Source organism: Bos mutus, chromosome 26 (assembly GCF_027580195.1).
Source record: "Bos mutus isolate GX-2022 chromosome 26, NWIPB_WYAK_1.1, whole genome shotgun sequence".
NCBI lineage: Eukaryota > Metazoa > Chordata > Mammalia > Artiodactyla > Bovidae > Bos > Bos mutus.
In genome coordinates, this window is record NC_091642.1 from 12,395,811 (window position 1) to 12,420,088 (window position 24,278).

The following is a 24,278-nucleotide window of genomic DNA, read 5'->3' on the forward strand; positions in this document are numbered from 1 at the left end:
TTTAGGGGTAGACTTGAGAGAGGGGCGTGCTCTCTGTTCTTCTGGGGTTTGACTTCTCAGAAACTCCAAACAGTGGACCCATGCTGTGCCTTCACTGCCTTCCCTGGTCTGTGCTTTGCCCCTTGGCAGGCAGGAAAGCAACCCTTTAGTTTGGGAGGGTCTCAGCGCTCTGTTTATGGTGGGGGGTGCTGGGGCTTTAGGAAGTTGGGAGGTGATGCCTGACCCCCTCCCGTCTCGGGGTTCCTGAGGGTTGTAACTGCCACGTGTTCCTATTCTGCAGACAGCTTTCAGAGCTGTTCTCTCCCTTGGCAATTTCTTTATGGTTTGACATTTTTCTATAAAGGGCCTCTTCCCCGTGAGTTAGCATGGGAGATACATCTACCTATCTGAAAAAGCTCCAAGAAGGTGTTTGTTCTTTGGCTATCCCTCATTCATTCATTCATTTTTACTCATTCATTCATCAGCACATGTATAAAGGGCCTATTTACTATGTGACAGTGATTGAAATGGATACAGCAGCTCCTACAGATTTGTAAAAACCAAACTGAGTGGGGGTGGGGAAGTGGTGGGGTGGTGCAAGATTTCTAATAATCAAAGCTCTGAGAGCAACTTGCACTGGTATTTAAATGTAACAAACAGTACCTTGCCTTTTTATAGTGGTTTAGAGTTAACCAGAGGGAGGGGTCTATAAAAGAAGAGTGAAGTCGCTCAGTCTTCTCCGACTCTTTGCGACCCCATGGACTGTAGCCCACCAGGTTCCTCTGTCCATGGAATTTTCTAGGCAAGAGTACTGGAGTGGGTTGCCATTTCCTTCTCCAGGGGATCTTCATGTTTATTAATTTTATTATATTTAACACTAAAACTTGATCCAGGATTTTAGTGTTTGGTGTTCTTATTTAAAGTAACCATAAAGGTCTTCCTAAAAAGACTAACACATCGTCTTCTTTATTAAATATATATATATATATATTGTTTAAAGATCCAAAAGTGCTCCTTATGTGAAGCTCATTCACTTCACAAGTGAATGGAGTATGAAGGTCTCATTCCCGTCAGCCCTCAGGAGCCTCCAGATTTCCCTCTCTCTCTGGTTTTGGGCTGTGTCTTTCTGATCTTTGACAAGGACTTGGCTGGGTCCAGGCAGGAGCGGATAGGAGCTCAGCGGCTCATAGTGTGGTCTGGGGCCCGGTGCGGGCCTGGCCTACATCTCCACCCCGTCCTGGCTCACTTCATCATTCTCCAATATCTTCTCCTCATGTCTTTTCACCATTACTATGAGTTTCTACTTACTTTATAGCCCTGTCTACGGCATTTTCATTATTAAAACTTTATTGTGTATTGTTTGCTACTAAGCCAAAGAAGATGCTACGATTACATTTTTTTTTTTTTCCTTCTTGGATCATTTTTTAAAATGTATTTATTTATCATTTATGGCTGCACTGGGTCTTCCTTGCTACTTGTAGGCTTTCTCCGGTCACAGCGAGTGGGGCTACTCTCTTGAGCGTGGGTACAGCTGATGTGGAGCACGGACTCAGCTTCCCCGAGGCATGTGGGATCTTCCGGGACCAGGGATCGAACCTGTGTTCCCTGTATTGCCAGGTGGATTTTTAACCACTGGACCACCAGGGAAGTCCCTGGACTATTTTTTGCTTTTCTTCTTTTTATACTTTCTAGTAGCCTGTGAAATGCTTCTTGTTATGATGTGACTCAGGCATCTCGTCATCTCTGTAGTCCGGGTTCCCCTGGGGGCCCTTCCTGGGGCCCTCAGACCACAGCTCCCACCCAGATGTCCCCAGGTCTTTCTTCGCTGCCACTGGCCACTCCCTTTGCCCCTCTCCTGCCATCTGGACCCAGGCCCTCGCTTGTCCTGAGTCACTTCCTCATCTTCATGGAGCAAGACCAGTCATAACTTCTTGAGAAAGGGCACACAGCAGGTAGACCTTTAAAGATCTTATTGAGTGAAAATGTTAATTGTTTTCCTATTGTCCCGCTTCAAGGGTAATCCGACAGGGCATAAAGTTGAATTCCAGGTTAAAACTCATTCAGAACTTGGAAGCCATTGTCCCATTATCTTCCATTTTTTGTTACGAGTCCGTGTGTTACATGTAAGCTGTTTTGTTTTCTTTGCTTTTTCTCTCCAGAATGACTTAAGGCCCTCTTTTCATCACCAGTATTCTAAAGCTGTACACTCAGAGGCTTGGGAGCAGGGCGAGGTGCATTCATTGTATGGGACATTTTCTGGAGCCTTTTCATCTGGAAATTTGTAGTTCTGGGAAATGTTCTCGTATTTTTATTATCATTATTTTTTTTGAAACTTCTTTCCTTCCGTTCTCTCTGGTTTCTCTCCCAATGATGGCCCTCCTCCTCTGGACTGAGTCTTTAGTTGCCTCGTCTTTCCCTCTGAGCTTTTCATCTTTGTACCTTTCAGTTCCTACATTTTCTCTTGGAGATTTCAACTTTATCTTTAAATCTTTCTATGGAATTTTTTCCGCTTCTGTTTTCTATAGACCGGGGCCCTCTCGTCCTGGTGGTGGCAAGCCTGATAGGCTTATAAACTGAACATATTTCCATTGAGCTGGGTTGGGAGAAATTTGCTGCATGTCCGTATGCGGATTTTCAGTTAACCCTTGTATTCAGTTTTGCATCTCTTCCTTTCCCTCCTGCCTTTCTCTGTCTTCAAGAGAAGAAAACTCCAGGCTGGGGGGTGGGGGTGGTAGGTGGGTGGGGAGGGAGGAGATGACTGCTCAGCGCTGGGGGTCAGAACCTGGGGGTCTCACGGCTTCTTCCTGCTGCCCTCTTCATCCCTCCCGCCTGGGTTCCCAGATGCCCTTGAGTCCCTGCCATGTAAGGATGCTACTTTGCACCCCCACAAACTTGCAGGGCCTAGGTTTCCTCCTGCTGCTGTCTGCCGTGTCGTTCACTGTTCCTCCAGCTGCCTTCTTTCCTGAGCCCCTTCTCAGAAGTTATCTTGAATCGTTCACTTGACCTTTTCCTTGCCTCAGTCTCTGTCTGAAGCTGATAGTAACACAGGTAGTGCGTGGCTCGATCTTTGCCTTTTCTTATTGTCCTGTCCCATTGTCCGTCTCTGGCAGAGTGATGGGAACATCAGGGGAGGGGCTGACGGAGGCTAGGTGAGCAGGACGCAGTGACAGGCAGGGTGCAGAGATGAGTGGGGTGTTAGGGGATCACCACCCCCAGGTTCCTGCAGTGGATACAGGGAGACCCCCCCAGGCCAGAAGGGGACCATTCCTTTCCTTGGTTTTAGGTGTGAGATGTCTGTGGGATATCTAAGCCCACAATTCTAGACACCAGTTATCTGCATGGTAAGTTGCTTGGGGCAGAGGAATGGGCTGGAATCTTGGAAGACCATGTGGTTAGGAAAGTGGTCAGACTAGGGCCAAGCTTAGGAAACCCCAGAATTTGCAGGGGTGGGGGGGACAGAGGGACGGGAGCTGGCAAAGGAGACAGAAGCAGCGAGGTGTTGGAGAATCCCGAGAGGGCAATGGGGGTGAGCAGGGTGGGGGCCTGGAGAGCGGCCCTGGAGAGCGAAGAAGGATGTCAGTGAGCCAGTGGGAGGGCAGGAGCCAGGGATGGGGGAGCAGGTGGAAGGGAGAAAGTGGAGACAGAAAGTGCACTTGCGCTTTCTTTTGAGATGTTTCAGTGAGAAGTCATTAACTACAGGGGTATGTGGAGTAAAAGCTTTTATTTCTCCCAGTGGATAAAGTTAAAGCACACTTACTAATGAGGGAGAGAAGCCAGAACGTCCAGAGCAGTGCTCATCTGCACTATGGTCTGCGAATGCCTTTGCCTTTGTTCTGGGTCGATTTCTCTTTCTGGGGCTGATGATACTCAAGTGAGTTTGCTTCTCCTAAAAGTGCACTTGCTGGGAGCGGCATTTGAGTGCTCACGTTGCTCTTGGCTGATGCGCTGCCGGGCTGGGAGGAAGGCCCTGGGCAGAGGGGCTAGGGACCGTGTCTGGGAGGCAGACCTGGCTACACATGGCTTCTAATGGGGGTCTTCAGGTTGATACCTGGAGTCATCACCTGCACCCAGGGGTGATCCTTTTCCAGCACCTTCTGGGGCAGGATTGGGAGTCAGGCGTGGCTGCTGTCCATGGCGGTGCAGATGCTCTGGTGGAGGCTGGAATGACTGGAAGAGAGTGGCCAGCCATCCTTCCACATCATACCCTGGGTCCTAGACCCCGGGGGCCCCCACCAGTGGGGGATGGTCTCACCCTGTCCCGACAGGAACTAGAATAGGGTTAACCACGCTCTGGAAAATATCCCCAAATAACTCGAGAGACCCGCTTCTTCTTTTTTGTTATGCGTCCTTGGCGTGGACACCAGGCCTTCCTGTGACCAACTTGTGGTCAGCAGTCTCAGGGTTTCCCTTCTCAGTCACGCTTCCTACCCCAGCCAGATAAGCTTTGCCCATGAAGCTGTCACCCTGAGCCATCAGCCAGAGATGAGGGTGGCCCACGTCCAGGCACCTCAGGGACCCTGCACTCTTCGACAGATGCTCGGGGTAGTTGCAGACACACGGTGGGGCTGAGAGGCCCGAGGCCTGTATACCTACAGGCGTCCCCCACAAACCTGCTTCCTGCTCTCCCTCCACCCCCACCTCTAAGCCTCAAGCTACTCAGTACACTTCTTCTTTTCAGAACCACCCAAGACAGCCTGGATCCATCTGGAAAATGTGTGTGTGTGTGTGTGTGTGTGTGAGTGAATATTTAAGGGGGAGGGGAGGCCTAAAGCCATTTCTTCTTCTAGGGCCCTACATGGAGTTTGCTAATCTGACTGGTTAAAAGTCTGCTTTTATGAATTATCGTTGAAACAGGAAGTGGTTTTCCAAAAACGTTCCTTTCTGACAGAATGGGGGTGGTGGGAGGGAGGCTCAGAGCTTCCTGAAATGAGTGGGTCTTGGAGGGGTGTGTGGCCCCGATGCAGAGGCCCCCTGGGTCTCCTCGATGGCCTCCTGGCCTGTCCCCCCAACAGCCATGTTACCTTAAGGCTCCCACCTGGGTGGTCTTCCCGCACTTCTAGCCAAGGTTTTCCTTCTGGGGGATGGGAGATGGGTCAGACCTCCTTTTCATGGGATCTTTTGTCTGCTAGTCCCCAGAACCAAAATAAGTGAAAGGATTGCTTTTGTCCTCCTTTCAGCATCAAGTGTTGAAGCCTTCCGGTGGTTTCTATGAGCCCAAAGGGTTTTCAGAGCCTGGGGTTTCCTAGGCCAAGTCCTGCAGCATGCAGGACCCCAGGTGGGCTATCTAGAGAGAATGGAGTTTTCCACATAGACCCTGAGAAGCCCCTGACTTCCTGTGCAAATCATAGCTCCGTAGCTCCATTTCTGAGGCTTTTATTGTCTGGCTTCCTCTGTAGGGTGAGCTACTCCTGAGGCTCTAATGTTTGGAGAAACAGCCTTGTGCGGGGTGAGCACAGGAAGTCAGAGAGCAGACAGCCTTCAGGGGATGTCCTGCAGGACCCTCGCATGGAGGCCTGCTGTTTGTAAGACAAAGCGTTTGCCATCATTGGAAAAGACCCTGATGCTGGGAAAGATTGAAGGCAGGAGGAGAAGGGGATGACAGAGGATGAGATGGTTGGATGGCATCACTGACTCGATGGACATGAGTTTGAGCAAGCTCCGGGAGTTGGTGATAGACAGGGAAGCCTGGCGTGCTGCAGTCCATGGGGTCGCAAACAGTCAGACACAACTGAGAGACTGAACAACACATTCCTGCACTAGTCACTGCTGGCTTTTGGTGCGGCCTGAGTGCAGGTGTGCATACCTTTTCCAACCCCGCTGACAAGCCCTCCCAGGGCAGTGCCTATTTAGGGCTGATGCCTTCTGGCCTGACTGCACTTGGGGTTCAGGGCAGGCGGCAGTGTTCTATCTCTTGCTAACGCTCATCTCTAGTTCTGGGGAAAAAACCCCAGTCCTGCAGGGCTGACAGTGCATCACCGGGGGCAGGGAGGGGGCAGATAATGTATGTCACAGGTGTGAAACTGAGCAGAAACGCAAGGCTCGGGAGTCAGATCATCCCATGTCTCTCTGCAGGCTTCATGGATAAGCCATATCACCCCTCCTGGCCTCTGTGTCCCCATCAGGGACATGGCAGCAACAGGAAGACGGCACTTTGCTGGACTCCTGAGGGATTAAGGAAATTGGACCATAGATGTAAAATGCCTAGCTTGTGTTTGGCACTTAATAGGGGCTTGATCACTGGCTGGGATATGTGTTCATGGTTTAACTTGATTTTTTTGGTATTGTGGTAAAGTAAAAGGGGCTTCCCTGGTGGCTCGGTGGTAAAGAATCTGCCTGCCAATGGCTGTAAAGAATCCATGGCCTCTTGGGTGGTTCTCCCCACTTCTCCCTCCTCGAGCCAACCACTTATCTATTTCTCTGTCTCTGTGGAGTTGCCTAAATATTTCTTATGAATAGAATAATGTAACATGTAGCCTTTCATGTCTCGTTTCCTTCACTGAGCATAATGCTTTCAGGGTTCATTAATGTTGCAGAATATGTCAGTCCTTCATTCCTTTTTATGGCTGAATAATGTTCTCGTGGGGCTTTCCTGGTGGCTCAGTGGTAAAGAATCTGCCTGCCAATACAGGAGGGGCAAATTCAATCTCTGGGTTGGGGAGATCCCCTGGAGAAGGAAACGGCAACCCACTCCAGTATTCTTACCAGGATAATCCCGTGGATAGAGGAGCCTGGCAGGATACAGTCCATAGGGTTGCAAAGAGTTGGACACGACTGAATGACTGAGCACACCCATGGTGAAATAGACATACATTTTACCATGCTAACCATTTTTATTCTGAAGGAGATCAGCCCTGGGATTTCTTTGGAAGGAATGATGCTAAAGCTGAAACGCCAGTACTTTGGCCACCTCACGCGAAGAGTTGACTCATTGGAAAAGACTCTGATGCTGGGAGGGATTGGGGGCAGGAGGAGAAGGGGATGACAGAGGATGAGATGGCTGGATGGCATCACTGACTCGATGGACGTGAGTCTCAGTGAACTCCGGGAGTTGGTGATGGACAGGGAGGCCTGGCGTGCTGTGATTCATGGGGTCGCAAAGAGTCGGACACGACTGAGCGACTAAACTGAAATGAACCATTTTTAGGGCTCTCATGTTTAGCATTTTAACCATTTTAAAGTTCTGTGGCATTGAATACATTCACGGTATTACATGGCTGTCACCACTGTCTAGTTACAGAACTTGTTTATCACTGCAAACAAAGCCCTTAGTCGTTAAGCAGTCACTCCCTGTTTCCCCCTCCCCGAGCCAACCACTTATCTCTCTGTCTCTATGGAGTTGCCTATTCTAAATATTTCATATGAATAGAATCATGTAACATGTAGCCTTTCATGTCTGACTTCCTTCACTGAGCATAATGCTTTCAAGGCTCATCGATGTTGCAGGATGTGTCAGTCCTTCATTCCTTTTTATGGCTGAATAACGTTCTCATGGGGCTTCCCTGGTGGCTCAGTGGTGAAGAACCCGCCTGCCAATGCAGGAGATGCAGATTCAATCTTTGGGTTGGGATGATGCCCTGGAGAAGGAAATGGCAACCCACTCCAATATTCTTGCCTGGGAAGTCCCATGGACAGAGGAGCCTGGCCGGCTACAGTCCACGGGGTCACAAAGAATTAGACACGACTGAGTGACTAAACAACAACAACAAAATTTTTTCATGAGGCCTTAATTTGGAGAATTCACAGCATGGTCGTGAATGCTACTGAATGTCCCGCACTCTGGGCTGGGATTCTTCCTGTCCTCATTTCAGAATGAATAGTGTAGATTTTGAGGCAGGTGATGTGGCCACAGATGCATTGAAGGGGAGGGGAAGGGGCAGGGTGACCATGAGCCTCCCGCCCCCCTGACCCCCTCATTCAGCTTAGCTCTGGAGCCATGGCCAGATCCCCCATGGCTCTTCCAGCAGTGGTTCCTTCTGGGCTCCGGCTGGCAAGGGCTGTGCTCACAGATAACAGACAGGCTCTCCATGTCTCCCCGCAGATGCAGGAAAAGGCAAAGGAGATCTACATGACCTTTCTGTCCAGCAAGGCCTCGTCCCAAGTCAACGTCGAGGGCCAGTCCCGCCTCAATGAGAAGATCCTGGAGGAACCGCATCCACTGATGTTCCAGAAGCTTCAGGACCAGGTAACCTGACTTCCCTAGCTGCACCTTGATGGCAAAACTGACATTTCTGCCCACCTCTGTTTGGAAGAATTCAGTTAAAACTAAATACTGAGCACCCTAGAAGCAGTCCCATCCATCTGGGTGGCCTGGGGCACATGGAGGGGGCGTGGTAGGTGAAAGAGACAGGCTGGCCTGCCAGGCCCAGGATTTGACCCGTCGGATCCTCGCGCAGGCCTCTTTACTCTTGCTCTACTCACACTTTGACCGAGCAGGGATGTCAGTCTTCTCAACCAGATTAGAAGGGAGGCTGGAGCTGTTTGAGGCACCCACACTGAAGAAGCAACGTGTGATAACTGCTAAAGGTGGGAGCAGCCAGATAAGTCTAGAAAAGCAAGCACAAGACCCGAAATGGCAGGGAATCTGAGGCTTTTGTAAAAATATCCAAACCTCACCACCTACTTCAGTAGGCCCTTGGTTCACTTTGTCAACATAGTCCACTCAATGCAAGAAAAGTTAGGTTTAAAAAATGGACTTCTAAGGGATAAACTGTAGTTCTCTGGCGAATTGTCATATGAGGAATGCCAGCAATAAAATAGGCAACAGGCTGAAACTGTACTGCAGAGGTTTTTTTCGGATATGTGTTTGCAGATGTGACTATTCATAGCAGGTTCTGTTCTTGTGAAACGTTATATACACACCCGTGGACCATGGAACACTGACAGATTGCTAACTTCTGAGGGCCCTGTTCTTACTGGGGAAGCAAAGGCCTTCTTTGGCACACAGGTGGAGACTAGCTCTTAGCTTAATTTAGCAATCCTCCAACATGAGCAAGCCCAGAGCCACCTGGAGGGCTCGTTAAAAGAGAAACTGGGCTCCAGCCCCAGAGTTAACTAGCAGACTTGATGGTTTCCAGGTGAGCTGAGACCTTGCTGTCCTAGCAAACCCCTAGGTGATGTTGACACTGCAGGTTCTGAGACTACACTTTGGAAACCACTGGTCCACAGCATCAGTTGGCCTTTTTTTTTTTTTAATTAGCTGGAGTGTGCACAGAGCCCAGAGCATGTCCCAGCATCCAGAAAGCTTCATCTGCTCAACATCAGATAGAAAACAAATAGGTAGAAATTACAAATATGAGAATTAACTTGAGAATGTTTTCCAGTTGACACAGTGGCAAATGCAAATTCCACATGAATTCGACCTCAAATTTGGGTGTCGAAGGGACTCTATAGTTAGCATGAGAGACTTGTTGAGGACCTCCTGGAGGTGGTGATGTTGAGCGGATGGGAGCGATGCCATGGACATGGGCTTGTGGAGGGAAAGGAAGGCAGGGTTAAAGGCGTGCTTGTGGCTGGAGCCACACGGAGGTCTCCGCTTTACCCGGACCTCAGAATCATTTACAAGCTTCCTAGGGTACTGTGAAGGGACGCCAGGGTGAGACCCTGCAGGTGACCAGGGTGAGATGCCAGGGTGACACCCCTGTGTTCTAGGTGTTCTCCATAAAAACAATACCCACGCTTCAGGGGCGCCCTTCTGTGCCCCCTTGGCACATATCATCTCATTTAATCTCCAGTGAGGAGCTGAACTCCCATTTTGATGATGAGAAAAGCAAGGATCAGGGGGACTACGTGGTTTGTTAGCACAGAGTCCCACAGGTCTAGGACATGCCGGAGGCCAATGCACCTGCCTTTAAAGACTGTACTCTGCGGGCTTCCCTGGCAGTGCAGTGGTTAAGACTCTGCGCTTGCACTGCACGGGGCTCAGGTTCGATCCCTGGTCAGGAAAGTTCCACACAGCGTGAGGTGGCCAAAGGGAAAAAAATAAGACTGTACTCTGGACTCACACAGCCCCTCACAGCTCCTCAAAGCCCCAGGAGCCGGAGCAGAGGGGTTACCATGTGAATACAGCCCTTTTCTGGGACTGCAGAAGCCAAGGCAGCAGCAAGGAATGAGGTGGGCTGCTGTCACCTCGGTCTCCCCAAAGACCCTGCTCTCCTGTGAGAGTTAGGCCTGCAACGCATCTCAAAAAGGAGCTGGGCTGCTGGGACCAGGGCACCCCCATTGGATTCAGACCTCGGGAGGTTTAGCTGGTGCAGAAAGGAGGAAATACAAGGGACTGAGGATGATGTTTGTAAGTGACAAAAATATTTTAATTTAGTTTTGGTTTTTGGCCACACCATGCAGCATGTGGGATCTTAGTTCCCTGTCCAGGGATTGAACCCATGCCCACCTCCAGTGGAAGCCTGGAGTCTTAGCCCCTGGACCACCAGGCAAGTCCCAAAAACATTTAAAAAATAATTTTTGTTAAAAAAAATCTTTCATCTGGCTAACTAGAAAAATTATATGTACTCAACAAAAGAAACTTGAGAAACCAAAATATAAAAATGAGAAAATTCGTAATTTTATACTTGGAGTGAATCACTAAGTAACATCTGATGTCTAGACTTTCCATCATTTTTTTCCTGTAAATATGCATGTGTACACACATCTAACAGATGTGGCATAATGCAGTTCAAACTACTTCCTGTAAAGAAAGTACTTTTATATCCTGTTGTTGAACGTCATTTACTTGAGAGGGAGAGAGAGGTGCTAACTGTCTTCCTTGGGCATAACTGGATGGAAGCAAGGTACTTGGAGGGGCTTCCCTAAATGGCTCAATGGTAAGGAATCCAGAGCTGTAGGAGATGTGGGCTCAATCCCTGGGTTGGGAAGATCCCCTGGAGGAGAAAATGGCAACGCGCTCCAGTATTGTTGCCTGGGAAATCCCACGGACAGAGGAGCTTGGTGGGCTACAGCCCAAAGGGTCACAAAAAGTGGGACATGACTGAGCAACCGAGCACAGCACAGGGTGCTTGGAATCTGAGTTGATTCCATAGTGAGGGCCTCTGGGTTCTGTTTCACTTCAGAAAACTCTGTCTCTCAGGGGCCTTGCTGCTGCTGCTGCTGCTGCTGCTGCTAAGTCGCTTCAGTCGTGTCCGACTCTGTGCGACCCCAGAGATGGCAGCCCACTAGGCTCCTCTGTCCCTGGGATTCTCCAGGCAAGAATACTGGAGTGGGTTGCCATTTCCTTCTCCAGTGCATGAAAGTGAAAAGTGAAAGTGAAGTTGCTCAGTTGTGCCCGACTCTTAGTGACCCCATGGACTGCAGCCTACCAGGCTCCTCTGTCCATGGGATTTTCCAGGCAAAAGTACTGGAGTGGGTTGCCATTGCCTTCTCCCAGGGGCCTTGCTGGTAACCGTAAAAATGCATGCTCAGCACAGTTTGTGGTTCTTTGCTCCTCAAGGCCCCCACAAGAGCCCTGTTTTCCTAAGGAGAGTGAAGCAGAGGAGAGCATGTTTGGAACCACAAGACTTCGGATAACTTAAAAACCTTCCTCAGCGGCTCTGACTTCATTCAGCCAGGCTCTTCTGTCCATGGAATTCTCCAGGCAAGAGAGTACTGGAGTGGGTTGCCATTTCCTTCTCCAGGGGATCTTCCTGACCCAGGGATCAAACCCAGGTCTCCTGCATTGCAGGCAGATTCTTTACCAACTGAACTACTAGGGAAGCCTTGATTTCATTCAGCACCACTTGGTTTTATGGCTGAGCTTTCTGAGTAGGCTGCCTTCAGTACTAGCTCACCAGGAAAGCTTTAGGGAACCTTAACCCCTCCCCATGCTGGACAGTGCCCCAAGCCCTGGAGGCTGTTATTAGGGTAGCATGGACTTTGGGGCACAGCTGATGCCTAGAATGATGGGAAAATCTTCCCTGAGCATCAGATGAGATGACTTGACATCCATGAATCTCATTTAAAGGAGAGCTTCTTGGGTCTTTGCTCAAGTCCTATTGATTCTTAGTTTACACACAGTTCTAACACATTTTGGTTTTTTTTCAGTTCACGGCCTATTTGAAGTGCTGGTAGAGGCTGTGGAGTGAGGAGCTGCAAGAAGCAATGGCTAACAGCCAAGGAGGAGGCAGAAAAACAATACTAAAAACACAAAACCATAACACAGTGATTGGGAACCACCAAGCGTGGGGTACCACAGTCCCACACACCACACTGGGGGCATCCCAGTACTGCAGGATGGTGATGCAGTTAGTGATCCTAATGACCCTAAAATTTCAAGCAAAACTTATACTGTGGTCAGCATAGTTACTGTAGAGTGTGTTAGATGTTTTAATAAGAATTGCATACTTATTAAAATGATATCTTAAGAGAAGTGTGGAGGCTTAAAACTTTGTTATCTAGAAAATTTGTCATTGGAGAGATTGTTCTCTGATTTAATTTTCCTCTGCTGATGGGGCCCAGTTGTGTTGCCGAGCTCGCGCTGGTAAGGCCAGGAGAGGCAAGAGTAGTACTGGGAGCATCCTTGGGAACTTCTGCCTATAGTCAAAGGCTGTTGTTGGATAAAGTTAAGTTTCAGGAATCTGGAATGGGGAGGAGATGATCTTACAAAGAGTTGATTTCTTCAATGAATCACAGTTCCCTGCAGCGACTTTTTAATCTTCAAAATTCCCCTGGGGGACTTCCCTGGTGGTGCAGTGGTTAAGACTTCACCTTCCAGAGCAAGGGGTGCAGGTTTGACCCCTGGTCAGGGAGCTAAGATCTCACATGCCTAGGGACCAAAAAAACAAAATATTAAAAAAAAAACCCACACACAAAAAAACCCAGAAGCAATATTGTAACAAGTTCAATAAAGACTTTAAAAATGGTCCACATTAAAAAAAAAAAAAAATTCCCCTGGGAGGTCTATTTTGGTTCTAGTTGGTTTGCTGGTGTGTGGAGTTGTTTTTTCTTTCATTCCTTTATGCTGTTAATATTGGTGGGGGGCCTACTATGTACCAGGGACTGTGCTTGGAACTGTGAGTGCAGTGAGGAAATCGGCATCTGACTAACCATGAGGATAGGAAATACAACAGGCAATGGGACTGAGAGTGACCGAGAGGGGTCTAGTGATCAGGGAGTACTCCTTGAAGATCCGAGTGGCAGAAGGGGGAGCCAGGTACGAAGCCCGGGGCAGGACCTTCCAGCAAGAGCCAGTGGCACATGCAAAGGCCCTGGGGCAGCAATCCACTGGGTGTGTTGGAAGAGGTCAGTGTGGCTGGAGGGGAAGGAGGGAGACAGAAGAAGCTAAGTTGGGAGGGACTGGCTGGGGTTAGGCCCTGAGGGAACCAGTTTAATTTCAATGGTGACTATGTGCCAGCTGGGCTCATACGGTTTGGTCCTCTTGAAAGCCAGGGCCCTTGGCTCTGACCCCTGATGCCAGCTGCTTCCGTCCTTCATCGGGGTCGGGGGGCAGGGTTGGGCAGCAAGGGAATGCAGATGACTCAGTGCAGAGCCATCTCTGCTACTAGAAAGTCAGTTGCGCACCCACAGTCTCCTGACCATGGCTCATCTCTGTACCCAATGGCCTGACTCCCTGCCGCCTCGCTCCCTACTCCCTGCCCATCACTTCCTGGACACCGACTCACACTCATGTCTTCATCACTGTATGTTAGGTTAGGCAGGAGGAGAAGTTCAAGCTTATGATCCAGGACGGCCTCCATCCCGCTGCCCCCCAACTGGGTCCTGCTTCCTGGTGTGGCTTCTGTGGCCTCATCGGCAACTCAGGGCTCTCGGCAAACATGGCTGCCCCTCCAGGCTCCGCTGCAAGGCAGTCCACGAGCCTTCAAGGACCCGTGTTAAAAAGTCGCTCCCTGATGGCCACAACCTTGTGCCCTTAGACCCGACGTGTCTCTTTTCTTTGACGTGAGCATTTAGCAGCTGTGAAACTTTGGGCAAGATGCTATCCTTCTCTGAGCTTCAGTTTCCTTGTTTGTGAAATGCGGATTATGATAAGGCAGTTGTGAGGATGAAATGCACTCGTGTCTGTGAAGTGCTAACCTAGTGCAGAGGCTGGCGTGCAGTCCGTGAGTGTTAACTGCCTAAGTGTTAACTGTGCGTGTGTCCTTTAAATTGCCTTCAGCAGCAGTTCTTAACTGGGAGTGGTTTTGCCCCTCTGGGAATGGGCAGTGTCTGGAGACATTTTTGGTTGTCACAAGTGGAGTGGGTGTGCTCCTGGCACCTAATGGGTAGAAGCCAGGATGCTGTGAAACACTCTGCAGTACACAGGGCAGACCCCCCACCCCCGATGCAGATGTATCCGGTTCAAAATGTCAGTGGTGCTGAGGTGGAGAAAAGTATTGAAAGTATTAGTCGCTCAGTCATGACCGACTCTGTGCGACCCCATGGACTGTAGCCTGCCAGGCTCCTCTGTCCGTGGGATTCTCCAGACAAGAATACTGGAGTGGGTAGCCATTCCCTTCTCCACAGGATCTTCCCAACCGAGGGATCAAATCTGTGTCTCCTGTATTTCAGGCAGATTCTTTACCATCTGAGCCACCAGAGAAGCAGCAATCCTGGCTTAGTGTGGCTTTCAGAAATGTAGCAGAATTCATGTGGCTTACCCTCACTGAGCCTCAGGACCCCCCCTTTTTTAAAAAAAAGCACCAAATAATGTATATGGCAGTTTTCTACACTTTAGGGAGTCCTGGGAAAACACTCAGGCTGCACTTCTTCACAGTTAACACAGTGCCTCTGTGTGTGCATCTCGTCTGACTCTCAGGTGGTCCTGGGGAAGGTGGGACCTGGCACCTAGTTTATGGGAGAGTTCCCTAGAGGGGGAGGGGACCTGGCTAGCCCGAGCTCCCAGAGCTGGAAGAGGGGAAAAGGGGCAAGAGCCCAGCGCTTCTCGTTCAGCTGGACTCTTGCTGCCACGCGGTTGCCCTGTGAGGCCCGAGCTCCGTGGGAAGCTGTGGTGTTTATTCTCGCTGTTCTCTTTCTGGCCTCTGCCGCCTTCTTCCCTTCCTGGGGGCTGGTACAGCGGCATGGTCTTTGGCATTCAAAGACCAACCAACGCGCTTACCTTCTTCTCTTTTCTCCCCCTTGGCCTTCCTTGCTTAGTCGTCCTCTCCTGTACCTCCAGCCCTGGCTAATTCTAGAACATCCCCAGCAGTCACTGAGGCACTGAGAATCACCTACAACCTAAAGGGATCAAACTGGTCATAGCAGCCTAACATGCTTTTCTTTGTACGAGAAGTGATGGTGCCTGTCTGTGCTGGCCCTGACAGCTAGGCGTCCTGCTCGCCCACTTGGCTGGAGCACCAGGGAGGAAGGCCAGCAGAGGAACCCACTAAGTCCCCATTAGCCACGAGCATATCCTGTCACTGGCTCGCCCAAGATTCTGGGCAAGTCAATTTTGTTTTTGGCTGTACCCCACATGGCATGTGGAATCCTAGTTCCCTGACCAGGGATCAAACCCATGCCCCCTGTAGTGGAAGCTTAGAGTCTTAACCACTAGAGCACCAGGGAAGTCCCCTGGACAAGTTAATTTTTTAAGTTATTTTTAATTGCAAAAAAAAAAAAAGCAAGAGCTGACTCATTGGAAAAGACCCTGATGCTGGGAAAGATTGAAGGCAAGAGGAGAAGAGGGTGACAGAGGATGAGATGGTTGGATGGTATCATCGACTCAATGGACGTGAGTTTGAGAAAACTCAGGGAGATGGTAAAGGACAGAGAAGCCTGGCATGCTGCAGTCCATGAGGTCACAAAGAGCTGGACACGACTGAGCGACTGAACAACAATTGTAAAATTACTATGTGCGTTGTTAAGATTAAGAGGAGAAAGTGACACCATCCAGAAGATGACATGAAAGGCTAAACTCCCCCAGTTCCTGCCTCTTCATTCTCACTTTCTGCCTCATGTTGTATATCCCTCCAGACCCTGAATGTTTGAAAATGGAGCACTTTGAAATCTGCTCAGTGACTTGAGGTTGTGGCAGATGAAAGACTTAGAACAGGATTCTGCTCCACAAGTCTCTTGGCACCCGTTTACACACCTGTCTTGCTCTGAAGCTTCTGGGTTGAATTCCACAGTGTAGAGTGATGGGTTCCCTAGGACAAGGAGATTGGAGAAGAGGGAAGGCCCTTGCTCATGGGAACATGAAAGAGAAGGCTGCAGGTGTGAGGGGGCAGGGGTGCTCTTTCTCCTTCCACAAATCGTAGGAACCCCAATGCCTACACTTACGGCAGATTTTGAGGCTTTCCAGGAGGCCCTCAGGCTTCAGGGTTGATGCATGCTAAGTCTGGTCTGGGGAGAACAGAGTGGAGGCAGGTTTTTTCCACTGAAAAGGAAGTCCTCAACCTCTGATGTTTAAAAAAAAAAAGAAAGACTTGAGTGAGATGTCAGTGCCCCCAGCCACATGAGTGAGATGTCAGTGCTCCCAGCCACATGAGTGAGATGTCAGTGCTCCCAGCCACATCCTCGACAGAGAAAGGAACCAAGCACCAGACCTCTTCATCTTTTTTTTTTTTTTAGCAGTGTCGTTTCTTTGAATTTCCCCAGACCCCAAGAAGTAAGAATCGCTTCCTTTGTCGACCTCAGTAAGAAGGTCTGGAGCAGCTGGTAGTCTGCGATGGTGGCTGGAGCAGGGGTTCCTGGGCGCCTCGGTCTTGGTGCCAGCTGACCTTTGCTCCCAAAGATCAAGCCCAGTCCAGAAAATGGCATGTTCCAACGGGCACAGCCAGAAAGAGCAGTTTGTGGGTTTCCACTCAAATGCAGGGAGCGTTGGATCCTGGCATTTGCCACAGCCCTTTGGCTTCTGAGGGTGGGGCAGGAAGGACAGCATTTGAAATATCTTTTTTTTTTTTTTTTTTAACAACTTTAAAATAGTGTTTAAGGGAAGAAGCGGGGGGCGGGGGGGGGGAGGGGTACCAGTATAGCTCTGAATTCTCTCCATGGTGGCAAAAGGCAAGGATAAAACACCTTCACCCCACGCAGAAGGTGTGTCCTTTCAGCTTTGGATTTGAGGATTAGGGACTTCAGGAACAAGAGGATGGCCACCTCCTCCCTACCCCAGCCCCCGAGGCCCTGTGAGGGCCTGGGGCAGGGGCCACTGTCTCCATCCATGTTCGGCCTCTCTCTGGAGTTCTGACGTCCCCCGGGAACGTGGTCCACCTCTAAGGGGGCCCGTTCCAGAAGCAGGAGCGACATCCAGGTGACGGAACCTTCTCTGTGGCCTTCCCCGGGGCTTTGGGACTGGGGCCGACCTGAGCTTTGTCTCCTCTCCCGCTCTCCGCCAGCTGCCCTCGGCCTCCTCTCCCATCCCCCCTTCACCAGAGGGGAAGGTGGTCTTTGACCCAGCGGTGGGGGTGTCCCCAGCTGTGCCCCTGCCCCAGGAGCCTCTACAGCACCCAGCTGATCCTTGCCTGAGGGCTGGCTCTCTCCACACTTTGCATCTATTTGCGTCATGTGAAAGTTTGTCTGTAGTCTACGTGTGCAATTACATTCTAGAACTGCAATTTGTGGACACTTGTGTACTTTTGCAATCATTTTTACATAAAAACTAAATCAAATGCTTGTAGCAAATATGAAATCCCATTAATAAAATTTTCTGTTGCAGGAAAGGTTTCATGTTTTTTCCTCTTGGTACCCAGTTGAAATTACATTGGTGGAAGGCTTTGCAGTGTATGTGTTTAGTTTAGGTCTTTAATGTCCTTGTGTTTTTTGTTTTTTTGGGGGGGACCATGTCGCATGGCATGCGGGGTCTCAGCTCCCCAACAGACCAGGGATGGAACTCATGCCCCTTGCAGTGGAAATGCAGAGTCCAAACCACTGGACTGCCGTCTTGTCTTCTAAGATGGGTTAGAAGATTTATTAGGCTTCCAGTGTACTTGATCGAGACAGGGATGAAGCTTCCATGGATGGGCCCTCAAAGCTGGTTAAGCGTCTCATTCTCTACACGACTGAGTGTGTGTCCATGAGGGAATCCTTTCCAGAGCAGCAGACAAAACAGTCTCAAATCACAGCCCCTCGTGGATATTTTCCGTTACTGAAAGGCAAATCCTAATTAGTTGCGCTGTCTGGGGTCTGGGGAGGGAGGGTGGGGTGCCTTGCTGTGTATCAACCTTGAATTGGGGGCCCTCGCAGCAGGAAGCCTCCCTTCTTGATTTTCACTTGAGTCTCACATCTGGCAGACTAAGGGTTGGATCCCAAGGCCAAGACACTAAGCGATTTACAGTCCTGGTATGTAGCTCCCAGATGTGGGGCTGCTGAAATCTGAAACCTGGGCAGACACAGCTGTGTTGGCAAAAAAAAAAAAAAAAAAAAGGTACAAATGCAACTTTGCTGCCAACTTGGGTTTTCTGCTTGGTCGGCTGCCTGTCTCCCCCAAAGGCTGTCTGCGTTAGAGCTCTGCTCCCTTGGTCTATGGTCCATTGCCCACAGTCCCAGCCCACCTGGGTCTCTACCTTCTTCTTTTGCTTCCCTGCAGACAACTCGAGGTGCGTGGTCAGGCTGATGACCGCAGTCCAGCCCTGGTGAGTCCAGTTCTCCCATCAGAGAGTCCTGGTTTTGTGGAGCCTTCTGGAACCCCTAAGGGCCATCTCATTTTCTGCGCTCAAGCAGGAGTGAGGTGAAGTCAATAATTTACCTGTGTTCATTTCCAAGAGCTGTCGTAACAGATGATTGCAAACTAAGTGGCTTAAGAAAATAGGTGTTTTTTTTTTCTCTCTCTCACAGCTCAGGAGGCCAGAAGTCTGAAACCTGAGTGTCAGGCAGGGCCATGGTCCCTCTGAAAGTTGGAGGGGAGATTGTATTCTTATCTCTTCCAGCTCCTGGTGGCTCCTGGCAATCCTTGGTGTCCCTGGCTTATAGCTGCATCCCTCCAGCCTCTGTCTTCGCATGGACTTCTTCTGGTTGTATGTCTCTCTGTGTGCTCTTTTTTTCTTATAAGGACATCACTCCTTGGATTTTTAGTGAAGTGAAAAGTTGCTCAATTGTGTCTGACTCTTTGCTACCTCATGGACTATAGCCCGCCAGGCTCCTCTGTCCATGGGATTCTCCAGGCAAGGATACTGGAGTGGGTTCCCATGCCCTCCTCCAGGGATCTTCCTGATCTAGGGATTGAACCCAGGTCTCTTGTACTGGAGGCAAATGCTTTACTGTCTGAGCCACAGAGAAAGCTCCCTTGGATTTAGGGCCCACCCTAAACCAGGATGACGTCATCCTGAGATCCTCAGCTAACCCCATTCCACATTCTGAGGTTCCAGGTGGATGTCAATTTGGGGGACACACTGTTCAACCTCCTCTACTGACCTTTGGGGACGTTTATTTCCCACTTAAATACACAAGCTAACACATTAGAGAATGTACTTGGGGTCATTGTTTTCAGTTTTAGTGAACTTTAAACATTCGGTGTTCAGTCACTTGACACTCATGTTCATTTTTCCATGTTAAACTCTTCTCACAATCTCTGTTTTTAGTGACCACCTCTCACTCTGCCATGTGAGTGGTGGGATGGCCCGAAGGTAGGCATGTGGGCTTGAGAGCTGGACGGCCAGTGTTTGCATCCTGCCGGCCTCTTTTGCTCACTGTCACAGGCTGAATTGTGTCCTCCCCTCAAATTCAGATGTCAGACTCCTACGCTCCAGGACCTCAGAGTGTGACTAGTTGGAGATGGGGGTCTTCAAAGAGGTGATTAAATGGGGTCCTTGGGGTGGGTCCTAATTCAATCTGACCAGTGTCCTTATAAGGAGAGGAGATTAGGACATAAACACACACAGAGGAGAGACCAGATGAAGACACTGGGGAAGACGGCCACCTACAAGCCAAGGACAGAGTCCTCGGGAGAAACCAGCCCTGCAATCACCTTGATCTTGGACCTCCAGCCTTCAGAGCCCTGGGAAAGGAAATTTCTGCTTTTCAAGTCCCCAGTTGTTGGTACTTGTCATGGCAGCTGAGCGGGCAATATACCAGCCACTGGGGCAAAGCAACAAACCTCCTGGGCTCGGTTCTTTCCCTTGTGTGTGTGGGGTCCTCGGGGGTTCAATGGAGATCAGAGAGCATGCCCCAGGCACTGCCTGGCATGTGGTTTGAAGGCGCTTTTACTGGGATTGGTGCACCTTGAATTGTTTCACCAGCCCTTCTGTTGTTGCTCAGTGGATGGGCCCCATTTATTCACTGGGTGAACCTCCATTATGACCATGTGCCCTGTGATGAAGGCTGCTGTGGTCAGCAGCGGGGTACCTGGTCTTTGGTCACTTTCTTGAAAGAGATTTTTAGGACATTCTCTAAGTCATCATTGCTGAGTACCCTTGAAGGGCCCTGGGTTAAAGCTGCCTATTGCCATGAACTCCAAGGCCAGTGCCCAGGAGACCTTTTGCTGGTGGCAGTGAAGACCCCGCCAGAGATCCCAGGCAGTTCCTATCCCCAGAAAATGAGGCCCTTGGGGGCCACATCCCTTTCCTTCTTCAGATCTGTCCCAGTCTGATGCCTCCAGCTGCTACTGGGTGACTCAGTTTCACCAGGAGGCAGGTGAGGGCTCCTGAAGAGGGAAACCCCAGCTCGAGGGCCTCCACGGGCACCTCACACCCGCCCACGGCAGGGAGTGGTCCTTGCGCTCTTGTTAAATAGTTTGTAGCCCCCTCCCCCTGAGCTTGCTGGCTCCAACTGTGCGGAAGGGAGAGCCAAGCATCTCCGGGAGGTTGAGCCCCCCTGCTGGAACCACCTCCCCTCCCCCCTCCCCCTCCACCTCGGGCCAGGCGCCTCCAGCCCCGGCCTTTCTTCTTTTCTCGAAGAGCCGCAGCAGGCAAACAGGATGCACCACTCCCACACGCAGAGACTCAGACGAGACACTTGGGTCGAACCGCATCCTGCTGGTGGTGCTGGGTCCCATCTGCTGCGGGCCTGGTTGGAGGAGGGGGTGGGGGCTTGGTTCCCGGGTCGGGGACACTCACGAGCCTGGTTTCATTAGTCAGACTTCAAACATCATTTCAAACGGTGAACTGGATGGGCATCTCAAAGTCCCCTGTGGGGGTTCTTGTGCCTGGAAGGGCTGAATAATGCAGGTGGTGATGAGGGATGGTAACACACCCACACGGCATGCTACTGGCATTTCACATCTCCTGCCTCACCCCTGCCTATGATTTTTGGATTTTCTGGGAGGTTTTGGGCTTTAATGAATACTTTCTCCGAACCTTATCGAAGCAGTCTAAGATGATAAGATTGCTACAAAATAGAGGCCCACTCTGGAGAGGCGCAAGGTAGGGGTCTTTGGAGGTGTGCTCCTTGTGAGCAGGTGGCCCAGACTGGAAGGGCACTCACAGAAGGGCAAACAGCAGTTCAAGAGTTTTAGGAAAACCCAAACCCCGGCTGAGAGCAAAACGATGCAGGTGGTCCTCCCGTGATTGGAGCCATCTTGGGAAAACGAAGGTGTCAAGCCCAAGTTCCAGTTCTCCCAGCCCCCAGCCAGGTGTTCCGAGTCCGTGGACACCGTCAGGCGTTTCATTTGCAAAGCAGTTCATGTGCCTGTGGTGAGAGGGCGGATTTAAACGATGTTTTACCACCCACTTGGTGACCCCGCCTGGCAGCGAGCGTCTTTCTAGACGCCCCTGGCACTTTCTGTTTGTCGAGCCCATGGCGGTGCCGTCAGTGAAGGTGCCAGGTTGCGTGGTGTGAATTTTCAGTCTGCGCAATGTCCTGAGAGTCCAGTGGGAAGGTCTGAGATGGAGAGAAACTTCTCAAAATAAGAGACTGTCCCTCGACAGCCAGAAAGTGCTTCCTTTTGTTCCCCTGTTCCCACCCCTTGGCAGGGCAAGGGAGGACTGCAGCAAAGCATGGGGAGGCGCCGGGGGAGGAGGATGTCGGGAACCGGGACTCTGGCTGAGAAGGGGGGGAACTCTTCGTGAACTTGGGGTGCAGCAGGCGGCAGTCCTCTAATCCGTCGGGGGTCCTCCCCTCGCAGCTGGCGAGTGTGCATTAGAATGACTGCTTTCCCAGAGAGGCGCTCCTGGGCCTGTGTGAGCGAGCAGGTGTCTGCGTCCTGCAGCTGACTGCTATTTTCTTTAATTAGGGCCTGTTCCCAAAGCCCCTCCTGCCTGAGCTTGTCATTCCACTTCTCTGCCCCGCACTGAATAAGCCCCATTTTGTTTCTTGGTGTAATAATAGGTTTGTGTAAGACCTTGGTTGCCAGACTTCCGGGGGTCTAAATATTAGCATTGTCTGATATGATAGTGGCCTTTATTTCATCGTCTCTACGGATATGGCTTCTCTTTTGCTACCTCAAGGTCCCGGAGACCCACACCCCTGTAATATCTAACCTGAATACAGTGGTAATTCTATTTTTTTTTTAAAGTGGTGATTCTTAAGTACCTCTTGATCCAAGGGTATGCATCAATGTTGTGTGAATCTAGACTTCTGTGAAAAATATAGATTTGCTTGTGCTCTTTAAGCTCTTATATTCCATTAAGATAATTTCATAATGACCCTAAACATCCAGGAAATCTGCCTGGTCTACCACAAGACTTACTTTAGCTTTCCTTGGGTGTTTGGCACACATATGCGTTCCTTGGCACATGATCGTGCTCATGTTCAGTCGCTCATTTATGGCCAACTCTTTGTCACCCCTTGGACTGTAGCCCCTACAGGCTCCTCTGTCTGTAGAATTTTCCAGGCAAGAATACTGGAGTGGGTTGCCATTTCCTCCTTCAGGGGATCTCCCCGACCCAGAGATCGAACCCTTGTCTCCTGCATCTCCTGCATTGGCAGGAGGGTTCTTTGCCACTGTGCCACCTGGAAAGCCCCAGCACATGATAGGTATTTAATAAAAATTAAATGATTTATAATTTTCCTTTCCCCCTTAGATCTTCAACCTCATGAAGTATGACAGTTACAGCCGCTTCTTAAAGTCTGACTTGTTCTTAAAACACAAGCGGACCGAGGAAGAGGACGAAGAGTCACCAGATGCCCAGACTGCAGCTAAAAGAGCTTCGAGAATTTATAACACATGAGCCCTCCAGGCGCCGGAAGGACTGGCAGCTTTCAGAATTGAAGGAACTCACTCTCAGGACCATGCAGGGTGCATAATGGCTTTGTTACCTGCAAGGACTGAAATGTACAAAAACCCTTCCATGGGATCTGTGTATTTTATTATCTGCTTGACCAGTAAGTTTTGCATGATGGCTAATCTTAGATAAAAAGACAAATAGCTTTGAAGTTTTAGTTCTGTCTCACACACAAAAATGAAATAGTCCTTATACACTGGACATCTTGAGTATTTTACAGCTTGATTAAAGTTCATGTGAGGCCTCCAGGTGAAACTTACAGCCACATCTTCCCTTTGACGTCTTCACCTTCCCTCCATGGGTGGGTCGCTCGGGTCCACGGCTTCACCTGGTGAATCAGCTCGAGAATGAGTTGATCTAGCATGCTCAGGCCACTGGGGGCTTGTCTGTCAGATGCCGCTTGGGTTAAATACTTCTAGAGAATAAGTTCAGTGTTAGGAAAAGAAAATTCATTGCAGCCTCTAAAGATTCAGGTAGTTGCGTGTGAGTATCATCAGAGGGCTCTTATTTCTGAGGTTTGGGTTTGTCCTGGTTTTGCCCACAATCTGTGATGTTTCATGTAACACAGATAAATAGTTCATTTTGACAGAAACAAGATCCCAACCAGGAAGAAAGAAAACCGGGAGATTGTTCAGGGTCCCCATGGCGATGCAAGGTGGTGCTGAATGGGATGGTGGTACCCAGTCCCTGCTGATGATGGAGGGTGGGGGATGTTCGCTCCTCTCACAGCCCATCTGGTGAAACCGTTTTTTCTTAGTGCCTACCCTTCGCTAGACTTCTTAACTCTGGGCTTGAGACTTCAACCAGAGGATGGAAATGCTCTTTGGAAGCCCACTCTTGGGCTGGAGGCTGTGAGTGAAGCCCGATGGTCCCAGGCAGTCCTAGCCAGCCCAAGTTCCCCTCCAGCAGAGCCCAAGGTCAGGCACGGTTCCCTTCTGCTCACTGTTCCTGCCATCTGCTGCTGCCAGACCTTCTCCAGCATGTTTGCCAAACCTTAAACTTCTGTTTGTACAAACAAAGCAACTAGACTCTTACTTGAGAGCCTTCCAACTCAGACATTCCATTTGCAAAACTCCCTGCTGTTGAGTACGACTCTATGATTTATCAATCAAACCAGGACACTTGAGAGAGAAGGGCATTGAGTTAAATCATCACGCTGGGATAACAGGGCATCAGCTGGTTCTGTTCTGGGTGAAACCCATTTGCATAGTCGCCTTGCTGACCCCCCTCTCCTGGCATGACCACATGGGCAGTCCCCCAGATTCTCATTGTCCCTTCACTGTG

General features: G+C 50.0%; 1 protein-coding gene across 4 annotated transcripts in view; it reads left to right on the forward strand.

The window, feature by feature from the left end:
* Positions 1–23,139, forward strand: part of RGS10 (regulator of G protein signaling 10) — a 41,582-nt gene extending 18,443 nt beyond the window's left edge. For 3 of the 4 annotated variants that reach the window (XM_070363500.1, XM_070363498.1, XM_005902795.3), the window contains 2 exons: positions 8,018–8,161; positions 22,794–23,139. In XM_070363500.1, coding sequence (XP_070219601.1) covers positions 8,018–8,161; positions 22,794–22,940 — 291 coding nt within the window. In that variant the 3' untranslated portion in view covers positions 22,941–23,139. Of the gene's footprint in view, positions 1–8,017; positions 8,162–12,009; positions 14,615–22,793 lie in introns of those variants that run through there. The other variant, XM_070363501.1, reaches the window with a different exon arrangement.
* Positions 23,140–24,278: the final 1,139 nt, after the last annotated feature.